The sequence below is a fragment of the Neolamprologus multifasciatus genome, chromosome 17 (genome assembly GCF_963576455.1).
Source record: "Neolamprologus multifasciatus chromosome 17, fNeoMul1.2, whole genome shotgun sequence".
Taxonomy (NCBI): Eukaryota; Metazoa; Chordata; class Actinopteri; order Cichliformes; family Cichlidae; genus Neolamprologus; species Neolamprologus multifasciatus.
The window spans coordinates 7,165,748-7,186,817 of NC_140455.1; the positions used below are offsets into that span (position 1 = coordinate 7,165,748).

The window sequence follows — 21,070 nt, forward strand, 5'->3', positions numbered from 1 at the left end:
CTGATTATTGTACGTAATGGAGCTGCCACACTTACGCTAGCTTTTAATCAGAACTGTTTTTTAGGGATAGACAAAATTCCTTATATTTTGTCAGATTCCTTATATTATGTCAGATTCAATCAAGTCTGAAGGACTCTAAAAGCACACATGCACACGCAGATTAAAAAAAAAACCATTAGCAACAAGCATTAGGCTCTATTTGTGTATATTTGTAATTTGTAAAGGTATTTTCTGATATCTAGTGTTTTTGAGGATATCTCAGGCCACCGAGAAAGGCAAAGAAGGATGACTGATGTGTCAGTCATCCTTCTTTGTTCAATAACTGTGAGTAAAGTGTTCTGGCATGAAAATCTCAGGGCACTGTACTCATGGGGTTTTGTGCGTTTCTGAGCATGTGTACATATGGTTGTTAAGTTTTCGTGTGTGTGTGTTTATCCCACATGGTTTATACAATACACATTCATGTATACACGAGTGAAGACAAAAAGACTGTTTTCATGAAACCAAGTTTAGAAAAGAAAAACTTACTGGGTATCCTGGAAGTCCTGGTTGCCCGTCTATCCCCATGACTCCAGGCTGACCCTGGAAACAATGCAGAAAATGCGAAATAAGGCCTTGAATCAGTCATGGTGCTTCTGCTTTGCTTTTTAGGTCTTCTCCAGATTAATATATATTTGGCAGGCTTATAAATCGTTGATCCACAGCTATATCAAAGTAGTCTCAGTGGTTCTACTGAAAGGGGAGCTGAAAAAAATGTCTGGCATCCTCCTAGCTTGCCATCTCTCGCATCTTCTTGTTTTGGTTTGAACAGTTTGCTTTGGTTTTAAAATTCTGAGTTTGATTGACTTCAGCAGTATAAAGAATTAATTATACACAAGATGTGTCTTTTTTCGCCTCTCTAGCCCATTATAGCTAAAGGTTCAGCTGATACAATTCCACAGATTCAATTAACAAACATCATAGACTGCAGGCCACACCTTCAATATAAACTGTGGCTTGCCGTCTTCAACACCTACAGTAATAGAAGAAGAAATGGGAACTTACAAGTGTGCCTCGAGTTCCCCTTGCACCTTTCAGTCCTGGCTCGCCCGGCTGGCCGATGTCTCCCCGAGCGCCAATCTCCCCAGCAAGACCAGGAGGACCCTTCTCTCCCTGTAAAAGATTGTAAATATAATTAAAAGACGAAAAAAAATCTTGCTGTTTCCGTTTTATTGTAAGCAGGTTACTTTAAAAATAAACTATAAGACTAGATGCCTCAGTGGCTCTCTGTGTTAAATGTGCCCTTTGTGTTAAATGGAACTTGGCTGGGAAACATATGGTGTTGAACAGGATATTTACTTTCTTTCCGTGCCGTCCTCTGTTTCCTGGGGGACCCGCTTTTCCTTCTGGACCCTGTAAAGTGATTGCCAGTAAATATTGCTTAAAATACATTTTAAATTACTTAATGGTGAATCCCAGAACAGTCATATTCTGGATTCTGTCTCACTTTATTGCCCGATGTTCAGATTAAACACTAACCAGCAGATACTGATACACTAGATACACTCTGAATCTGCGTCCTTCCCTCCAGATAACAATGAGCTTCTTGCTCCTTGTCACCCATGGCTAGACTTGGATCTGGATCTCCAAACACCAAGAACCTAAGATCTGCAGCTATCAGACCATGCTACACATCCAAAATCTCTGACAAGGTAAATTTATTAACCCAGTAGCAAAACGTTTTTATTGAAGAGCAGAGTGACCCCTACTGGGAATCAAAGGCATTATTTACAGAAATGTGTCTCTAGATTTCCCTCATTTACATGAAGTTTGCTGTATTATCTGAAAGTTAAACTTTGGGACCAATATTAACTTACACGGAAGCCCTGTTTCCCAGGCTCTCCGGGTGGCCCCGGGGGTCCAGGATCCCCTTCTGTCCCTTTCTCCCCTGGCTCCCCAAAAGGCCCACGCTCTCCAGGTTCACCCTGGCAATTTGACATAGAAAGAAGAAAACAGGCACACAAGAAAAGAGTAAAAGTAAAGACAATTCAGCAACATTAGAATAAGCTTTTATTATATTACCACTAGAAATATGGAAGATTTGGGGCAAACTAACATGACCCCCTTCCGTATATTTTAATATCATACTCAAATCCAGCATGAAATTAAGTGGATATACTAAGTAATGCAATGAGATTCAATGTACCACTGGGATGACCTTATTTTGGAATCCTGAGCTAATCTGCGGATGTTCTAACATTTTGATTTACTGTCATAGGGTCAGTCCTGCTAAAATAAATCTTTTGGCTCCCTGGTTCATTTGATCAGAAATAATCAAGAGCACAAAAGTCAACAAACCTTGGCTCCATCTTTTCCCTGAGGTCCGTCTTCACCAGGGGGACCGGGAGGACCCTTAAAACATAAAAACAGTTTTAAATACATCTGCTGTAAAAAGTTAGCAAATCAGCAGTTCCTATTACATCTCAACTCAAGTGCCAAGAAAACTACAATGTGTAGTTTACTTTATACTCAGTTTTAATTGGAGCCGTTTATGAAATAGACATTGATTCTTAGTAACAGGCATGCTGCTTCTGGAAATCCTCGGCAAGTTTAAATAATACTCTGCACAACTTCATATCACTTGGAAGAGATTGTTTAATAATTTAATAATAAACACAAGATTGTTTAATAATTTGTGTAACCTGTGGTTACGTGTGATAAAAAAGCTCCCAGCTCGACCTAATCCAACCTACTGCATGCATGCATCCTCAAATATACTTGCACATCACCTCAATGTGATGAGAACTAGAGTGGGTATTTACTTACTCTTGTATTTATAATGTGTTTGTTTAAAACTAAAATACATTAAGAGATAATTATTTTTGCATAAGCAAAAGGCAAAAATCATGCAGCACTTTCTTAAATCAAAATAGATTCATGAAAAATTCAAATTATGGTGAAATCCTCAATATAATCATTTAAACTATAAAACCTAGACCTCATAGAACATCTGCACTGGTAAGATCTCCATGGAAACAACCATACTGCCACATGTCACATATGATCCAGGTTTTTGTTTTCCATCCAAGTATTTGATAATCGGATAACTTTCATTGATTTTTGAAAATTCCATCCATTCACATAATGCAATTAAACAATGGGATCACACCCGATCCAATACCAGTGAGTTTTTAGGTCACACATATGTTTTAAAGCAAAGACTGTATTTGAAAGCTGGATGAAGCCATCAACTGAGGGATGTTGCACTTTGAATGGAAGCAAGTCAATTACAATGTAACCACTAATACACATCCGGCTTTATAGTCTATTTTACTGTAAATGGGACAATAATTTAGAAAAATCAACAAAGTGTGGAATAAAATAAGATATAAAACTAGTGACTGTGACCATAAACTCAATGGTTTGCTGAAGTCATTAAGTTATGTAAGGAGTGGTGTTGATTTTTGTTTTTTGGGGGGCTTCTTTTCCCTATTAGCCTATTCTAAATTACCTAGATTTTTCACATCAAAGGGGTTTCCAAAAGGATTGCAGATTTAGCTCGCTTCCTCTCAGACATTTTACATAATCAAAATAGTTTTATGTACATATGAGGAACTTAAAATACATGAAATGATGAAAGGAAGGTAGAGACTGGGGCATAAAGTGCGTGCATGTTTGACAGAAGCCGCTTGGCCCCTCTGCTGCTGACAGCTTATATTCAGTACTCATGGGCTGCATCGTGCCTTTCTATGCAATAAGCCTCAACTTAATGAAACACTTATCTAACACACAATGTTTTTGAATGGATCTTGCACAGTTAAGCCCTGTCATGTTAAAAAAATCTGCCCACTGACAGGCAGCCATGCAAAGCTCTGCCTAATTCTGTGGACAACACAGGAAGACGAAACTAAAGCAGTCTGTTCCATCTACATATATATATATAGTTTATACATCACACAAACACTTTTGTGTTTCTACTTTCTTCTGGCAAGAGGATAAAACATCTCTGTCAGAATGAGGGGGTGAGTAAATACACAACTGGGTTAGGGTTACCCGAACACAGGGAAGGAAGGGATTAGCAAACTGCAGTCACTCACTCTCATTCCCTCCTGTCCCTGCTCCCCTTCAGCTCCTGGAGGCCCAACATCACCCTACAGGGAGACAAAAGACACCAAGAAGCTGGCTGGAGGTCAGAACACACATATTTGCATCACCCGCTGTTTCACTTTCAATGAGCGTGCCCATTGATTTGCACATTGGTGGAGCGGGAAGAAGGCAAAGGTTCAAGAATTATAACAAGACAGTACAAACCTTTGCCCCTGGCTCTCCAATGGCACCTGGTTCTCCCTCTAAGCCTGGTAAACCCTACAATGATGGGAAAAACAACCATAGGCAATATTTCATTTGTATACATTTGGATAGGATTGTCAAATAATACTCATAATCAATAAAGCATCATGAGCATTTAATGTAAAGTACTTCAGGTCCTTGTTCTCCATCAGGTCCAGCCTCTCCAGGAGGTCCTCTGGGTCCCTGAAAGAAAAAGAACCACCATGGCTAAAGCACACAAACACAATGATTCAGGAATCTCATTAACTTCTATATCAGGAACTTAAAACAAAATAGAACAAAATAGATATAATGCAAAACTCTAGCATGTAATGCCCCAACTTTTAATTATATGTCTAGTCTAGAAAAAGAACTGAGAGATGAGATTGTCTGGAATAAAAAGACTGAAAACCAGCCAAACACACAAGATGAGACCTATTACATAAACCGAGCCTCTAGCATTACAGAAAGCTCTCACCCTTATGAATATCTGTATCGGATTGTTTGACATTCCTCCTGCCCCTGTGGGGACTGAAGGAGTTCCAGGGAAATTGAGAATTTGAAGACTAAGCCAAAAAGGGAGGCACAAGGTGGGGAGCATTCAGGTGTGGGGAAAGCAGAAGAGGGAAGAAAACAAAGAATATCAAATATATTCTCCCTCCCCCGAAATGATTCTCTTTCTGCTAAGATCAGAGCTTCTCGTGTGATTTAAACCGTAACAGCTTCTCCCTCGCGAAACCCGCACGTTCTCCCCGCTGTCATTACATGTTCTGCTGAAGGTGTTTTTCACAGCATGCGGTTTGTTTACAGTTTCCTGTAACAACCACATCAATGCAGCAGAAAAAAAGCGCATACTTACTGGTTCACCTTGGGCTCCCCTCTCCCCGGTGCTGCCTGGAATACCTGGTTTTCCCTGGAAACATAATCATGAGCTCAGCGGTGATTCACTCAAGCATCCTGTGTAGTTAACAGAAGTCATGCACGGCTTCTCGTCATTACCAACACCACCATCATTATCACCACAATTTCCAGTGTGGCCACACACACGCGATGACTGAGTTTAATATTTCAAGGTTGCCTGACAGCTACAGACACAACACAGAAACTCCAGGATGAGATTCTGTTTGTCGTAGTCCAAACATTGTATAGCCAAGACACTCCAATTATGTGACCAATGGCATTTGTTTTTATGCCTGTGAGCTAAATTTGCAACATTAGAAGTTTTGTGGCTCATGAAGCAGAGCAGGTCATCTGCTAATTTAAAGGTTGGTGGTTTAATCCCTGGCAAAGTATTCTTGGGCAAGACACTGACCCTGAGTTACTTCTCGTGCACTTATCGAAGAAAGTATGTAGACACAAAAAAAAGTGCGTATGTGATGAGACATGAGGTATAAAGTGCTTTATACAAACAAGTCAATTTACTATTTAATTCAACAAGTTAAGTCCTTTGGATATTAATTTAGAGCAGCATAGCTGGTTAAAGTCCAATAGTCCCAGTCAAAAGGACATTCAACCGCTAAAAATCATTTACTGGCATTCCTGAATGGAAACATAACTGTAATTTGGCATCTTAATCCAGAAATAATAACATCATTTACCATTTACTATCATTTTGATTAAATAGCTTGTGAACAATGGTGGTTTAACCATTACAGAAACATAAAAAAATGATTTTGTTAATTCCCAGTGCTGTTAATTTAGGGCTTCTGTAGCATACCTCTTACACTGAGTGTGGTAGCAATTATTATTCAAATTTTGCTTCTGTCTACTGAAAAGGTTAGACACAAGGGGATAAATATGTTTTCAAACTGTACACGAGGTGAGTGAAATGAACTAAGGGGAGAAGTACAAAAAACACAAAAGCCAATGACAATTTTTAAAGTTCACTTACTGTTTAAAAACAAGAGCCAGTCAGAGTAATGGGCTAAAAAAAAAAAAAAAAAGAGTGTGGACCACAAAAAGATTTATGAACAGCAGTCACTCACAACCACTGTCAGCTGCTTTAACTTAACAGAACTGCCTTCGACTGTGAGCTTCATGGGACATGACATCACAGATAGCATTGTTTTCTCACTATGACTCAATTGGTTCTTTTTTCTCTTTTTTTGCACAGAGAAAATAGGAATTAGAATGAGTTACAAGTTTTGAGAGATATTTTATTGGACACAAGATGGCGCTAAGGCGTCAGAGTTGGAAAAATGGAAACAATGCTGCATCTTTGGCAGCTGCAAGGAAAGGTAGAGAAAGTTCCTTTAAAAGAGTGCAGTAGCAGCAACAGTGGGACAAAGGCTACTGTCAGCAGAAACTCCTCGCTGTAAGGTGAGGATGTAAGCTGTGTTTGGAAAACACACAGGTTGAAACAAGTCCCAAGTTTGTGCTTGATGTCCCGTCCAAAGGATGGCACGAATGTACTGAACGAGTGTTTCACTGTACCGATGGCTGACTGAGAGAGAGAATGCAGGCCCAGACGCATCTTTGTAGCTGTTTGTCTCATAAGAATGATTACCAACAATCCCAAATTGTCAAATGTTCAGCCAAGACATGATTTGTGGGCAAGTAAAGAAGCTCATTTGTCAGTGATGACAAAATGAAGATGAGCCAAACAACAGCACGGAAAGAAATGAAGGTGATAAACAGCATATATATCTATATCTATCTACATATACACACATACATACATATTAGAGAGAGAGAGTAGCGAGCTAGACATATATGACTGCTGTGAAGATCATCACTCCATAATTAACCAGCCCACATGGAGCCGTTTTTGATTGTCCCTCTGATCTCTGCTGTTTACATGCTTTTGCCATCTGTTGATCAATTATTGCAGCCTTTAGCAATGCATCAAAACTGCAATTCATCATTTGATCAATAATTAATTGTAAAGACCAAAAAAGGGAAGGAAAAAAAAACAACCTAGGGTTTGCTGCCAGGAGGCTCCTAAAATCTGCCAAAAGTCTGACTGTGGCGTGACCTGCTGCATCTATTTGTTCAAATATCCCACTGAGTATTTACTGTGGTCACGGCTCTTCGATCAAAAAGACTGAAGTATAATTGTAAAAACTTGTTAATTTTCTCATGTTTTTTTAAACTCTCCCGATACACTAAAACTCAAAAAGCCAGTATCTGTGACGCCGTCATGTAAAAGTATTTAAATGGCACAACATCAAGAGTCGGAGGGTTTGAGACGTGGTTGCTCCACTCTGCATGCTTAAGTATCCTTGGTGAGATACTGAAGCCTGAGTTGCCCTCCATGCTTTCACTGGAGTGTGAACGTGTGAATGTTAGATATAGCAAGCACTCAGACATAGAAAAAAGTGCTGGAATGAATGGGCGACTGAGCAATGTTATACAAAGCACTTTGAGTGATGAAACAGAGTAGAAAGGTGCATTCCATTTCTCTTAATAAACCCTTATCTAATCTGCAACCACGGACTGGATAAACAGTTAAGAAAATGGATGGCTGTGATCAAATGAAATGAATCACAACGGGCTTAAAGTAGTGAAGATTTACTCCTTATTTCTTAAATATAAAAGAAGGAAATTGTGTTAGCAACTGAGACATAATAATTTTAGTACCGTGCAACGTGCAAAACCTTGCACCCATGCCAGACGAGCAGCAAGGAGCACATCATCACATGTTTGTATTGTTAGTGCAAATAAAATGATTCGTCATGATAGCTTTAAAGTAGTATTCTACACTGTTGCTTCTCAAAAAATTTTTAAAGCTTTAAGAGACAAAAGGAAAGAAATATTACTCACGGGCTTCCCAGGAGGGCCTCTCTCTCCTGGATTTCCAGCCTTGCCCTTCAAGACGAGAAATATACATATGAATGATTAACGTGTATTGAAATGCGTTAGGTTAACTCAAATCAAACCCATTATACCATGTCTGATGGTGATACAGTTCCAGCTACTACCGCACAGCAGAAAGAGGGAGCAGGCATGTTTGACACTGACGGCTCAAACATCGAGTTTTAGGGAATTTCTCTCAGATGAAGACAAAAATGTGAGTGTTTCACAGGGGGAATAAATAAATGTGTTGCTCATTTATCTTCAACTGCTTGATGGTTTCGGCGCAAAACAGCCCAAATGTTTACTTTCATCCTGCTACTCCTCAGCTTATTGAGATCAGGTTTCTTTTACTACAGACCGCCAACAGCACAGGCGAATTACATTTGCGTCTAAACCTAGACCAAAGCCTCCCTCTGAAGATAAAAACTGCTTAAAGTCTGATGGAGCTTGTTGTTCTTGATGCTGTTTGAAATCAGACGCACTCGTGACCTTTCCATGAAGTGAATGTGCATCTTCAAAAGGGGGGCGTGCTTGTTGGCTTGTCCGATGAAGCTGGATGACGCATATTTTATGACTTTTTTTATTATTCTTGGCTTCAGACAGATGAAGCTACATGTAAATGTACTCAGAAGCCTTCAAGTATATGTAAAACACACAGCATTCCCTGTTTCTCTCTTATACAGATGTGAAAACACGTTGACCTAAAGACTACTTACTATGAAGCTTGGCTCTCCTTTAGGTCCGATCTCCCCCTTCTCACCCTGAAAAACATACCACCGTTTGGAACGAGATTTAGGATAAAGCCTCAGCTAACACACAGGAATTAGTGTCAATTTCCGACTATATTTATACCATGATGTTACCTTGATGCCCTCAGGGCCCAGTTCTCCCGATGGGCCATCTGGACCTCGGGGTCCCTGTGCAAAAACAAGACGAGCCACACCACTGAACATCACTCAACAAAGAAAGAACAGTACGTTGAGCATCTAAGCTCTCACATGCTAACTATGGGTAATGAAACAGCACCACCAGCAAAGTAATTAGTCTGTATTGTTTGTCTATTTGGGGAGGTGTTCCAGCCTGATGTGGCAGCCTCCCACCCCCACAGACATTCAGGGGTTTCACAGCATTGTAGCGCCACCATACAGAGACAACGATCTATAACACCGACACCCTCTTTTTTTTGCTCCTGTCCATGCTTTTAGACCTTATAGCTTATCTCTCCATTGAGTCTTCCTTTTATATCTCTTCCTTTGAGGACAAATCTGCTGCTATTTTGCTTGAGCCTCTCGTGTCACTCTGCTCTTTTATCTTCCTTGTAGGATTTATCATTATATTCTTTTTCCTTTAGTTCACCTCTCCAACCTCCGTCTTGATTTAAACACCATTGAGTCATTTACTTTTGCCTAAACTTTCATGTTATAATGGATGCTATGTTCATTTATCTGTTTAATCTGGTAATAGGCTGGAAAACAACTTTTCTTAGTGGCACGGACACTGACTGAAGGCAGGTGACGTACATTCACCCCTGCAGTGTGGCACTGAGGTCATGGAGCAGTAAAATTATGACAACACTGAGTTGCCATAAGGTTTGCTGTCATTTTAAAGGTCAGTTTGGTCAGCTTGGCTGTCTGTCTCACAACTAACCAGATGTTGACTGAGATTCATATTTATTCATGTTTTTTTGGTGGGAAAATAGGCAAAGCAGTTATTTAGTTGTTTCAATAACAGCTGTTTTTTAATAATTCACTTTAGTCGGTTTTCTTTGGCCTACAATAAATCACATGCATTTACAATGACTGATGTATTTGACCTCAACAAAGACAGAACTGACACATGTGTGGATTATGTTAAACAACTCAAGTTGCAAGTGTCGTATGTCTTTCTGGGCAAAATATGCAGAAGGAAGAAAACATTCTGAGAATTAAAGAAGACGATCTCAGATGAGAACTAAAGTAATGTGGTAGTAACTTATTACAATTATTTTTCCTCACAGAAAGCTGCTGTTTGGTGCAGAAGCTACTGTAAGCGGATGCAAACTATCAATTTAAAGGGGCGATTTTTGCAAAAATAAAAGTTTGAAAAGTCCAAAATGAGCTTCTGCTTGCTTACGTTAGCCCAGCATTTTACAAGAAAGCACCAAACTTTTAACTACCTTGCTAGTAAAAGAAATTTGGAAAAGCTGCTTATGTGTTAACAATTAAACGATTCTTCGGGGACTTTTCTAAATGTCAAGATACAAAACAAAAGAGTTTGTTTCCAATCAAATAAAAAATCCAAAGTCTTTTTGAGGGCAAACAGATTTCTGTTAATACCACAGGACTGCAGTAACCTTATTAAAAGATAACAGGACATGCCGTGGCATGTATATCTGCCAAGTTGGTTCAGGATTTGAAATTTGCTTCTTCCTTAATTTCTGCTGCAGCAGAATTTAAATTCTTAGAAAATCACAAGCACAGAAACCAGAAACTGTTCTTGTGCCACCTGTAGGTGTTGTTCTCCTCTCTGCCACACGATGTCCCACCAGCATTAAATCACCTCACTGGTTTGACCTTACAATGATTTCTTCTAACACTAGATCCATGGGGCTCGTGAAACAGTTGTAATTGCACCTATAAAGAAGCTTGGGCCATGTGGAACGACATCCACATGTCTTTTAATTGCTTCAAGCTCTGGTTTATAGGAAAGAAGATGTGATGTGAAACAGACAAACCAAAGGTCTGATGAGGGAAGTTTTTTTTTAAGGGACTGATGCAGCTTGTGCCCAAATGTTACAGTCTCCTCTTACCCTTCTACCCTTTGGCCCAGCAATCCCTGGACTACCACTCTGTCCCGGTGGACCCTGTCAGAAAAAAAACAGTGTGGATATAGAAGTGAAATTAGTGAGAACGTAGACCAGGAAATTATAAGAAGAAGGGAAAAAATAAGAATAAGGTTTGAAGGTTTTCATAATATTTGGTGGAGTTATGGTTCTAATATTTAGATAACATAACTATGCATCTTCTAACCACATCATCACTAATGCTGTGAACCTACGGCATGCTGCACAAAGACCTCGGTGGAAATGATCATCAGCCAGTTAGACGCACCGTTTACTGCTCCACGCTAAATTGTGAGAATGGGGGAAACTGATGTATCAAATAGCCCTCAAACTTTGGGTGTTTACAAAGACGAGCGTGATCCTTCAGCACAGTTTAAGGGCACAAGAAAATCTTGCAATTTAGGTATTTAGATGAGATTCATTAACACACAGGGAGCAAAAAGTACTCAGCAAAGGAAATTGATGACAAAAAATACACATATAGGGAAGTATGCACGAGGTTAAAATCCTGCATGTTTTTGTTGCTCCACTTACAGGTGCACCTTGCATGCCGATGTCCCCTGGGCTCCCTGGCAACCCTGGATAACCCTGACACCAAAAAGAAAGGGGAAAGCATGTCACTCTTTATTGATATCGCCTACAAAATCATTTTTAAAAAGTAAAAGCGGTTAACACGACATAAGATATCCAGACTTATCTGCACTATGCTTTGGGATCAGCGGCTAATCTGGGGCAGCAGTGAACAGAACTGTGTTTCATATTATGTTGTCTTAGAATGGGCTCCAGGCTGTTCGGTGCCACATTTTACAGTATTTTCCTATAATTATCTATGAGGGAATAACACCCAAAAGTCAAAGAAAGTCACTAAAGACTAGAACACTTTCCAGAAAATGCTAATCCTGCAAATTGTCTTTGAACAGAAACAGAATTTCTGGATATGATCATTGTAATCTGTGATGATTACACAGCACAAGCCTCTAAACTCAACCTCTACTCCTCGTTAATGTGGCTACATTACACCACCAACTGGTTCACACAAATCACTGCAATCCCTCTCGTAGCTCACAAACATCTCTCTCCTTCTTAGCCAAACGTGCACGCTAGCCTTTTGACTGCCACCAGATTAGTTAGGTCAGGCCCAAAGCCACAGACATGGAGTCAGTCCAAGGCCCCTGGACAGTGAGGGATGCAGGCCAGCTTCTCCTGAAGATTCATGCAACATTACAGCACATATAAAAAACACTGCTGCACTGGACACTGTTTTTACTCAGTCTCAGTAACCCACAATCAATGGGCACTATGTTCACTCAGCTTATACACAGCTAGGTTAGGCTTTGGCTCTCTTTAGTGTTACAATGAGGTACAAACTGTGAATGACTGTTAGTGGTCTGCTACACTGGTCAGATTCTCCATGCCTGTGGTAGCTCTAACTAATCCTTCAGTACATTCGATAATATTACCTATCTAGAGATTAGATAGGTGTCTAAAAGATCTAAAAGATTCTTGTAATCTCCAAGAATACAGTACCTGCACGTTTATTTGCAGCAACACTCTATATTGTGCTGCTGTCAGTATATTACTGCAAATTTACAGTGAAAGGTTTCACTATGCAAACACCTTCAACAACAACACAGTGGAAAGATCTATTTTGTAAACATTTGTACCTTCAGAAGTTGCAACACTGAGTAATCTGGAACTCGGGTCTCTAGAGGGTCTGCCTTCATTTCCAGGAACTAAAACATGTAACATCTGCCAAAGCTTACAGCCAGCATCGCTTAGTGGTTCGAATTTAACTCATCATCTTTAGCCATTAGTTTACCATTTTAGTCTATTAACCCTTTTACCCTAGGTTTGTGAGCTGTCAGACAAGAAACGGAGAGCTGCAGAATATCCTGAGTGACTGCACTTACCCTGGGCCCCTTCTCTCCGGCTGGACCTGTTGGACCTGGTGGTCCCCGGTCACCCTGGAGGAAAAGGAAGAGTTGATCATTAAACCATGACCTAAAACCTCAACACACATTCACATACAATTCTACTTAATAAAAGCCATGAAAGTGGAGAGGAGCTTCTTTAAGTGTAGAAGGTAAATGTGATGTGGTGTACAAATAGCAGATACTAATATATATACTGTCTTTGGCCCTCTGCACAGTATAATAAAAGCCAAAGGTAAGCCCAGCTGATCAGTAAAGCTTCCAAGGGCTTTTTTTTTAACAATAACTTGTTATTCCACCTTGTCTCACACAGGGATCAGACTATTCTTATGGAGCTGTTTTGGAAATACTTAGGGCAGTATTAAACAAATATTATCCATATATCTATAATGTGAATAGAATTTTTAGGCTGTCAGGGTACGGCTGGTGCTGACAGATTGAACCGGGAGGAGGATTTTTGTGTAAGAGGAGTAGGAGGACAAGCAAGAATCTGACAAGCAGATGGCTTCCCACCACAAGAACATGTTCTGACAAACGGGCCTTCTGGATAGGAAGGAAAAGGGGCTGCAGGTTGAGATAGAGGGAGGGAACAATGACTGTACAGAGATTAAAAAGGTGTGTAATGCTGTGCACGTTTACTCGGCATAAGCTGAGGTGGAAAAAGAACTTTTAAAAAAAGCACTGTGTCAGAAACAATTACATTTTGAGAGTTTCTAACATCCGTAGACAAGCAAATTTGTCTAAAGAGTATTGTAATCAAATGTTCCCTTTCATTATAGCTTGACGTTCAGCAGAGTGCAGGAGGGTTTAAAGGCAATAGTGGTGATGTGGATTTGACAATATTGTTATGGATGAGGATGTGAGAGTGTTGAGTGTTTATACAAGCACGTGTTCTGGGGCTCGTGGGCTTCAAGCCACGGCTGCTTAACATTGGCCTTATTATATAGGTCTGCCACTGACAGGCAGGCAGCTCATGCTGTCTGACAGCCTAATGACAGAGAAACACACACCTTACCTTTTCACCAGGAACCCCTATCACCCCAGCTATCCCAATCAGGCCTGCTGGACCCTGGAGAGGAGAGGGATAGCGTTAAACAGAAACACATCACGAGAGGTTATATCTGCGCAAAGACCCAATCTTCATTCATCTAAGGGTTACTTCCCGACTAGTCATGACACCTGGAATGTGAGAGGTCATAGATTACAATCAAATGCTTACATAAGCAAAAATGTAGGCGCTGCAAAGATGAAGAGAAACCTGAAGGGGTGAAGATCATTTTTTACTATCTCGACTTTCACGAGTTTTTCCTAGAAATAGCGCTTAACTAAAAACACTGAGAGAAACAAAGGAAAAGTAAACACATCAATATGTGCCAGTAACCATGCTATAACAATATTAATTCCAAATCCACTGCACAACCCATGTGGTATTGATACTGGGCTGTTATTCAACAAAGCCAGAACAAATGGCTGCAACCTTGTTGTGACTGCTGAAACTAAACTGTTGTCTGGCAAAAAAAAGAAAAGAAAAAAAAGTAACAAATAACACATTTTTTAATCGCACAATTGCAGTGGTTCACGTACTACGTTCACACTGCACTCAGAAATCAAGAAAAGCTATTTTGCAAACAACTCCTTGTGGGGGAACCACCAGAAAATGTAAGTATGGAAGTTATCAGAAGAGCTTAACCATTTCCAGTTTAGTCATGCTGGGACGGGAGAGTGGGGGGTGGGGGTGCTATAGTTTGAAGCGGTGCCAGCTGCTTCACTGGATAATCTGGAGGAAAATGGCAAAATGTCTCAGTGGCTGATTTGACATTCTGGCAGAAAAGCGCAGTTAAAAAAAAAAAAAAAGTTTGTCCTCGTGTTTCTAAATATGCAAGTATGTAAAGTGAGAATAAACAGGAAGGAACGATGTGAGACGTGCAATTATCACAAATGAGACTGAAGCCTCAGGATTAAGAGTGCATGTATTGCAACACCAGATTTCTGTGTAATAATTCAAACGATTGCCCGACAGCAGAACACGCCGGCCAACCACTAAAGCCATTGTGGTCAGTCTGCTGCTGTGGCTGTTGTGTGGTTCCCATGACTGACACAGTTAACACACTGACACAGACTCTTTGGGAGTGCTGTTCTTACTTTCACCGTACAGACACATATATATATGCCTCTATATGTAGAGGAAGAGAGAGTCCGAGGCTGAGACCAAAGTGGCAGACAAGAAACAGACCACGACGACAGACACTTTTTTGTAAATGTTTTTTTTTCCATTTGTCTGGGCCTAAAGGGGTGACAGCCTGAAAGTTCGTATTATGACCTTGGGGTGGGGGCTGGGGGGCCTTTAAATTGACCTCAAATCTCTTAATTGGGACGTGAAGCAGGATATTGTGGTGCCCTGTATCACTTAACAGAAAGACGTGGCTTTAAAAGTTTTTCCGTGTGAGGCTTTGACAGGAGAGCTTTAACGGTAATGTTTTTAAGGCCATTTGGTCTCTGAGCCACAGTATTAATAAGACCTTACAGTCAAGGAGGAAATACAGCCAAAGATTTTAATAAGAAATTATTTTTAATTAAATTTAAATGAATGTGAGTACACTCTGAGTCAGTGACACACACACGCGCACACACACAAAACATAGGTGAAGCTAGTTGTGAAGTGGAGGCTGAGATGAAAACAGAACAATCAGCAGATAACCTCAAATCAGCCAAACTAGGATCTTAAAAACTCAAAATTAAGACTTCTTTTTGACAGTGTAAAATAGTCTAACTGCACATGTAATCCTTGAGCTAGCTCAATATTTGGGCTTAAATTGTAAGAAATTAATGTGCAAAGTTACAGAAAAGTTCTGGCAGCTTTTTTATTTAATTTATAGAAAATGTTCTATTTTATTGATTTATTTTACTTTGGATAGAAAGTAATAAAAATTAAAAAATAAAACCCCGCATTTCTGCAGTAGATACTAAAAAAACAGGAACTGTCATTTTGTCTGTTACTTCATTACTGTACTATGAATGACTGTGGAGGAGTTCTTTATCAATAGGACAGGCTGTAAAATTTATGAAAATACGTTTAAAAGCCTTCCTTCCCATTTTCCAAAGACATCCATCCAGTGGGCCGGATTGGAGTGTTTGCCAGGCCAATTCTGGCTCCCGGGCCTTATGTTTGACACCACTGTCTTAGGGTGATATAGATGCACTCAGTGAAGACAGATTGACTGAAACCCCTTTGGATCAACTCAGGGCTTGGAAGTTTTCTTTTTTTTAAGCATCTTAGATATCTAATTTATCTGGAAAGTGATGTAATGGCATTCATTAGACCCTCCATATGTTTTAGAGGGGTTTTTTTCCACTCTGCATAGCCCCATGGTTCCTGTTTGGCTTCAAAGGCTCTTCTACTCAGTAACTGCTCTCATATGTGCAGTGCTGCAACAAAGTCCAGCAGTCCCACTTGGTTGCCTCCACTATGCACAGAATGCAAATATTAGCATTAAGGGGCCTCCAGGAAAGACCAGCATACTTTGAATGGTCAGAACAGTTGCGTGCGTACGAGAATCTTACAATTATGTCCCGGCATTTCTCTACAGTATCTGTGGCAAGTATAAAACCCAAAGACAGACGCACGAAAGTGTGATTTTTGCAGTTAGTTGATTTCTTTACAACCAGTCCTGACACAGATGTTTTTGGGTAATCGATGTTAAACAGTCCAACATTTTTGTGTTAACAATTTCTCTGTAAGTATGATTCATGCACAACAGCATGTCAAAAAGGCTTTTACAGGCTTTGAGCCATAAAAAAAATGGACAACACAAATGAGATCACTTCCACAGAGGATATCTGTTCTACTGAGAAGTTCCACCAATTCTGATTTAAAGACAGTACGGTATTTGGATCGCAAGAAGAGAGATCCAAAATTTCTTAGCCTCAAAAGTAGGTCAGTAAAATGTGATGCATGAGAATGTGTTCCTGTAACCACTTCCACAGTTGCCACAGAGAACAGTTAATTTACTGGAAGCACTTCATCAGTATAAATCTAATAAAAGCTATACCACAGCCCTGCACTCTCTATAAAGGGATCCAATGGAAAACTACTAATCCACAGTACACCGTCTGCTAGCTAATGTCCTTAGAGGTGTGAAAGGAACTTACTTGTGGTCCAACTTTTCCAATATTTCCCATGTCCCCTTTCTCTCCCTGCAAGCAGTAAACATCAGAGAATGTGCTGGTTAGCTTCCTGTAGTTAAACAGGTCACTGATTTGGTTAAACTGCAGCTCTCTCATAATTAAGGGCATGTTTACAGCATTATAAGTCTAGGCAATAAGCACCTCGCAAGGGGAGGAAAGCATGAGACCAATAAAATCTCAATGTACATAATACTAAATTTATTATACCACATTACAGCCAATAAAAAATAAAAGAGTAGGGAAAAAGTCTACAGTTGACTATATTACAATGTAACGCCTTTTTTACAACACTATTACGATTTTTCAGTGAGATGATGAAGTCATGACTTCACATAACTTGTAAGGCATATACAAATCTAAATTTGAAATTGCCACAAACATATGCACTTACGTATACGGTGATTAAGTGATGGGACCTCACCTGTAAACCCTCGGAGCCAGGTTCACCTATGTGGCCTTTCCTTCCAGGTCTCCCCTAAAGGTCGACAGACACATACACGTGAATGTAAGTATAAATGCTGATCGAATGATGGCAAAGCTTATTTTATTCCATCCAGTTGGAGGTGATTCATCTTTATGAATCGTTTCATTCAAACCACCTACGAAAGGCTTAGCATGAGTTAAGTGTGCGGCTGAGTGCAAATTCAGTGTATGAATTTGGGAGTTCTTACAGTAGGGCCTGGGCCGCCAGGTGGGCCGAGTGGTCCTTCGTCGCCCTGCAGAAACAAAGTTTGTTCAATCAAAAGTTTCCAAAGGCATGTTTCTGAAAAGCTGTAAATAAAAACACTGATTTGAAAATTGTATAAAGTATTTATTTCTCTTCAAAAACAGATGTTAGAACTTATATTTTTATTATATTACATAATACCAGGAAGTCTAGCACACTGATGTATCACTTCTTCTTTTAACAAAATTTAGAAAGCATGTGCAAGGATAACAATTGGGGAAGTTTTATCCATTCTTACTGGTAAATGATTTCAGCTCCATGATGGGCTTCTTTTTATTAATTATTAACATTATTATTATCATGATTAATGACTAATAGTCATTTTAAACATAGGTTCAATCAAAAGTGAGCCATCAAACCATTAAAAAGTGGAAAACCCATATTAATGATCAAACGTCCCTGTGCAGTGATTTCCACTGTAGCATTGTGCCAGCAACTCTGGGGTCATCTTGTAGCACCGTGTTACTCCTATCCATGTTTTTTTGTTGCATGCAACATTTGCCCTCTGAGCATCCATTATCGCTAACAGATGAAGGCAATTCTGTCTGAATCGGTGATGTTGGCACATTCCCTTGTCTGCAGTACAGGAACTCCACAGGGGGCTGTGCTTACTCAATTCCTGTTTACTCTGTACACCTCAGACTTTCATCAAAACTCCCGGTCATACCACCTACAGAAAATCTGATTATTAAATTCCAGCAGTTTCCGAAATACTTAGACCAGCTCATCTGGCCTTAAACCTCTCTTCTACCTCATTCTGATGCTCAGTTTGAGCTTCAGTGGTTTTTTGTTTTTACTGTGCCTACATTTCTAAAAGCATTGTGTGGCATGCTAATTAGATATTTACTTCAATAAGAGGCTGAAGAGGTGTACCTAATAAAGTGTCCATCTTAGTTTCTTACAAGGTCTTGCAAACTGGATATAAAAATGTTTAAATTTTACTCAAATAAAGAGACAAAATTAATATATCTTGTTATTTCTCAACATCATTGTTTTGGGTAACAACCTTTGTCTGCGTACTCTGCCGTGTGTGACAGAAGAATACATTAGCCAACTCTACACGGTTGTGCATGGAGGCCAGATCAATATTCCAACATTAAGCACAATAGAAAACTGTGTGTTGCTCTACACTTTCCAGTGGATTCTGTTTCTTTTTACAGGGCTGGAAAAATTTCAGCCTTGTTTTCATAAGCACCTGTTGGTGAATCATGACTTCACCTGGTGGAACATGCCCTGAGAGATATGGCAGGGGAAAAAAATCTGAGATCTGAGCTATACCTGTAAAATATGAATAGATGTTGAATGAGAGGGAGTGTGTTAATTCATCTTGCCTGATCAAATGGAAATTCCACAGTGAGCTATAGTTTCCACTTCTCTTCTCTGAGTGAATCGAGAACCTGGAAAGATAACTTAGGTGTCAAATTGTCTCACCTGTATTCCTTTAGGCCCTGGCGGACCCTGGGGTCCTCTCTCACCCTGCAAACCCTGAAACACAAGTGAATGTATGACTGGATGAAATTAATGAATGAATGGATGGATCGAGAGAGTGGAAAAAGAGATGCCGTTGTACCTTTGGACCAGGTGGTCCGTTCGGGCCCGGCGCTCCAATGTCCCCAGGAAACCCCTTGCAAATTCAGGAGAGAAAGAATATTGTTATATTACATTATTATTAAGCCAAATGTTTTGATTCCTCTGCATTAACCTGTATAAGACAGAACTGTATAAAAATAATGATGGATTGCTGCTGAGCTAATGTTCTCCCTCAGGCAAGCCTGCCATGACACAATCACTCATCTCAAAAAATGTGCTTGCGAGCTGCGGCCTTTGTGACCTTTGATGACGTAGCACTCCTAGGCAGCTTGACTTTGACATTGTCGATGTGTTTCACATACTGTGCAGTATTAACAAACACTTTAACAGAAGGTGAGATATTCTGCATAACAGAGTGCTGGCAGACCATGACGGAGCAGGAAAAATTCAAGGACATATTAACATTGTGGAAATGTAATAGCTTTGACTTAGAAACGCTTGTGGCTAGCAAGATAATGTGCTACATTCAGTTCAGTGCTATGTTGTTGCTAGTGGGAGAGCTAGCATAGCATAGAGAAGATTTTTCAAGTATGTATTCAGGAGTTTTTAAATTTAACCAGAAAACTGTAGTCAGATGAGTTGATGCCTGCAAAAAGCTCCAACAACAATCCCACGCTGTTGCTCTTTCTCTCTAGTAAAACGCTCGTTTTTAGGCTTTTAATGGGACTACTACTAATACATTTATCAAGAAAAACCCCAAAAACAACGTTTTAAGCAAAGCAAGTCGATTACTGACTTAAAAAATTAAAGAATGTAAAATAATTACTTGTCTCTTCCATGACAAAAAAAACCCAATTCAGTCTCTATTTGTCAGAGCATCTATAGCTAATTTTAATAATTCAAATCAACATCAAATTACAATTTTTAGCAATCACAGGGATTATGAATGACAAAGGTAATGTTTTCTGAGTATGAATAAATAAACTGAGCCCAAAAAAGGAACAAAAGAATGACAAAACATCCACGAATATGCAAATACATGTACCTAATATGAGCGACTTTGCCCACACGGACACACTCAGCAGTATAAGACTCTGTGAAGTCATCAGTTTCTGTTTTAAGATTTATATTAAGCTGTTCATTATCTTCTAAATTGGTAGATAATTTGGTGTGAAAGCAAACGGAATAACAACCATAACAATTGAATCTAAGGTGAGCTAGCATTTGCAGTATGTGCACCGTGAATGAAAATACTTATTTTACAGCCACATGGGTTCAGCTTAAATCCTGCTACCTGCTACTTTATCCCCCTACGCTGTCTTTATCTTTGCATTATCATAAGTTTGACTTGGAGCAGCCATAAAAGAAGCACTCTCTTGGCAACGTGTCCATTGCATTACACACTCTATTAGGAAAGTAGCTGTACCTCAATCTGTCTTTACTTTAGTCAGCATACTCCACTGAGCCAAAATACAGCAAAAAAGAAATGCTGTCAGACACTACAGTCAATATTTTAAGAAGACAAATGCTGAAACATTTTACTCTGACCTTCTCATACTTTATACTGGACTGCTGAATACTGGCCTCAGTGAAGATCATGTTTTTAACAGTAGCTGCCTCTGACTCCCCTTTATTTCATGCAAGCGGAACAAATATTAATAATAATAATAAGTTATTTGTACAATAATTTTCAAAACACAGAGTTACTAAGTGTGTCACAGTTTGAATAAAAGCTAACCATAAGTATACATGTTCCAACATACAGATACATAA

General features: G+C 39.6%; 1 protein-coding gene across 1 annotated transcript in view; it reads right to left on the reverse strand.

Moving 5' to 3' along the window:
* col24a1 (collagen type XXIV alpha 1) overlaps positions 1–21,070 on the reverse strand; it is an 87,276-nt gene that overhangs the window by 18,230 nt on the left and 47,976 nt on the right. Inside the window, exons 20-40 of the mRNA XM_085138859.1 lie at positions 19,338–19,391; positions 19,199–19,252; positions 17,712–17,756; positions 17,462–17,515; positions 17,005–17,049; positions 13,871–13,924; positions 12,835–12,888; positions 11,459–11,512; positions 10,892–10,945; positions 8,967–9,020; positions 8,820–8,864; positions 8,071–8,115; positions 5,168–5,221; positions 4,459–4,512; positions 4,291–4,344; positions 4,077–4,130; positions 2,338–2,391; positions 1,857–1,964; positions 1,339–1,392; positions 1,045–1,152; positions 529–582 (exon numbers count right to left, since the gene is read on the reverse strand). Of these exons, the coding sequence (XP_084994985.1) occupies positions 529–582; positions 1,045–1,152; positions 1,339–1,392; positions 1,857–1,964; positions 2,338–2,391; positions 4,077–4,130; positions 4,291–4,344; positions 4,459–4,512; positions 5,168–5,221; positions 8,071–8,115; positions 8,820–8,864; positions 8,967–9,020; positions 10,892–10,945; positions 11,459–11,512; positions 12,835–12,888; positions 13,871–13,924; positions 17,005–17,049; positions 17,462–17,515; positions 17,712–17,756; positions 19,199–19,252; positions 19,338–19,391 (1,206 nt within the window). The remainder of the gene's footprint in view (positions 1–528; positions 583–1,044; positions 1,153–1,338; positions 1,393–1,856; positions 1,965–2,337; positions 2,392–4,076; positions 4,131–4,290; positions 4,345–4,458; positions 4,513–5,167; positions 5,222–8,070; positions 8,116–8,819; positions 8,865–8,966; positions 9,021–10,891; positions 10,946–11,458; positions 11,513–12,834; positions 12,889–13,870; positions 13,925–17,004; positions 17,050–17,461; positions 17,516–17,711; positions 17,757–19,198; positions 19,253–19,337; positions 19,392–21,070) is intronic.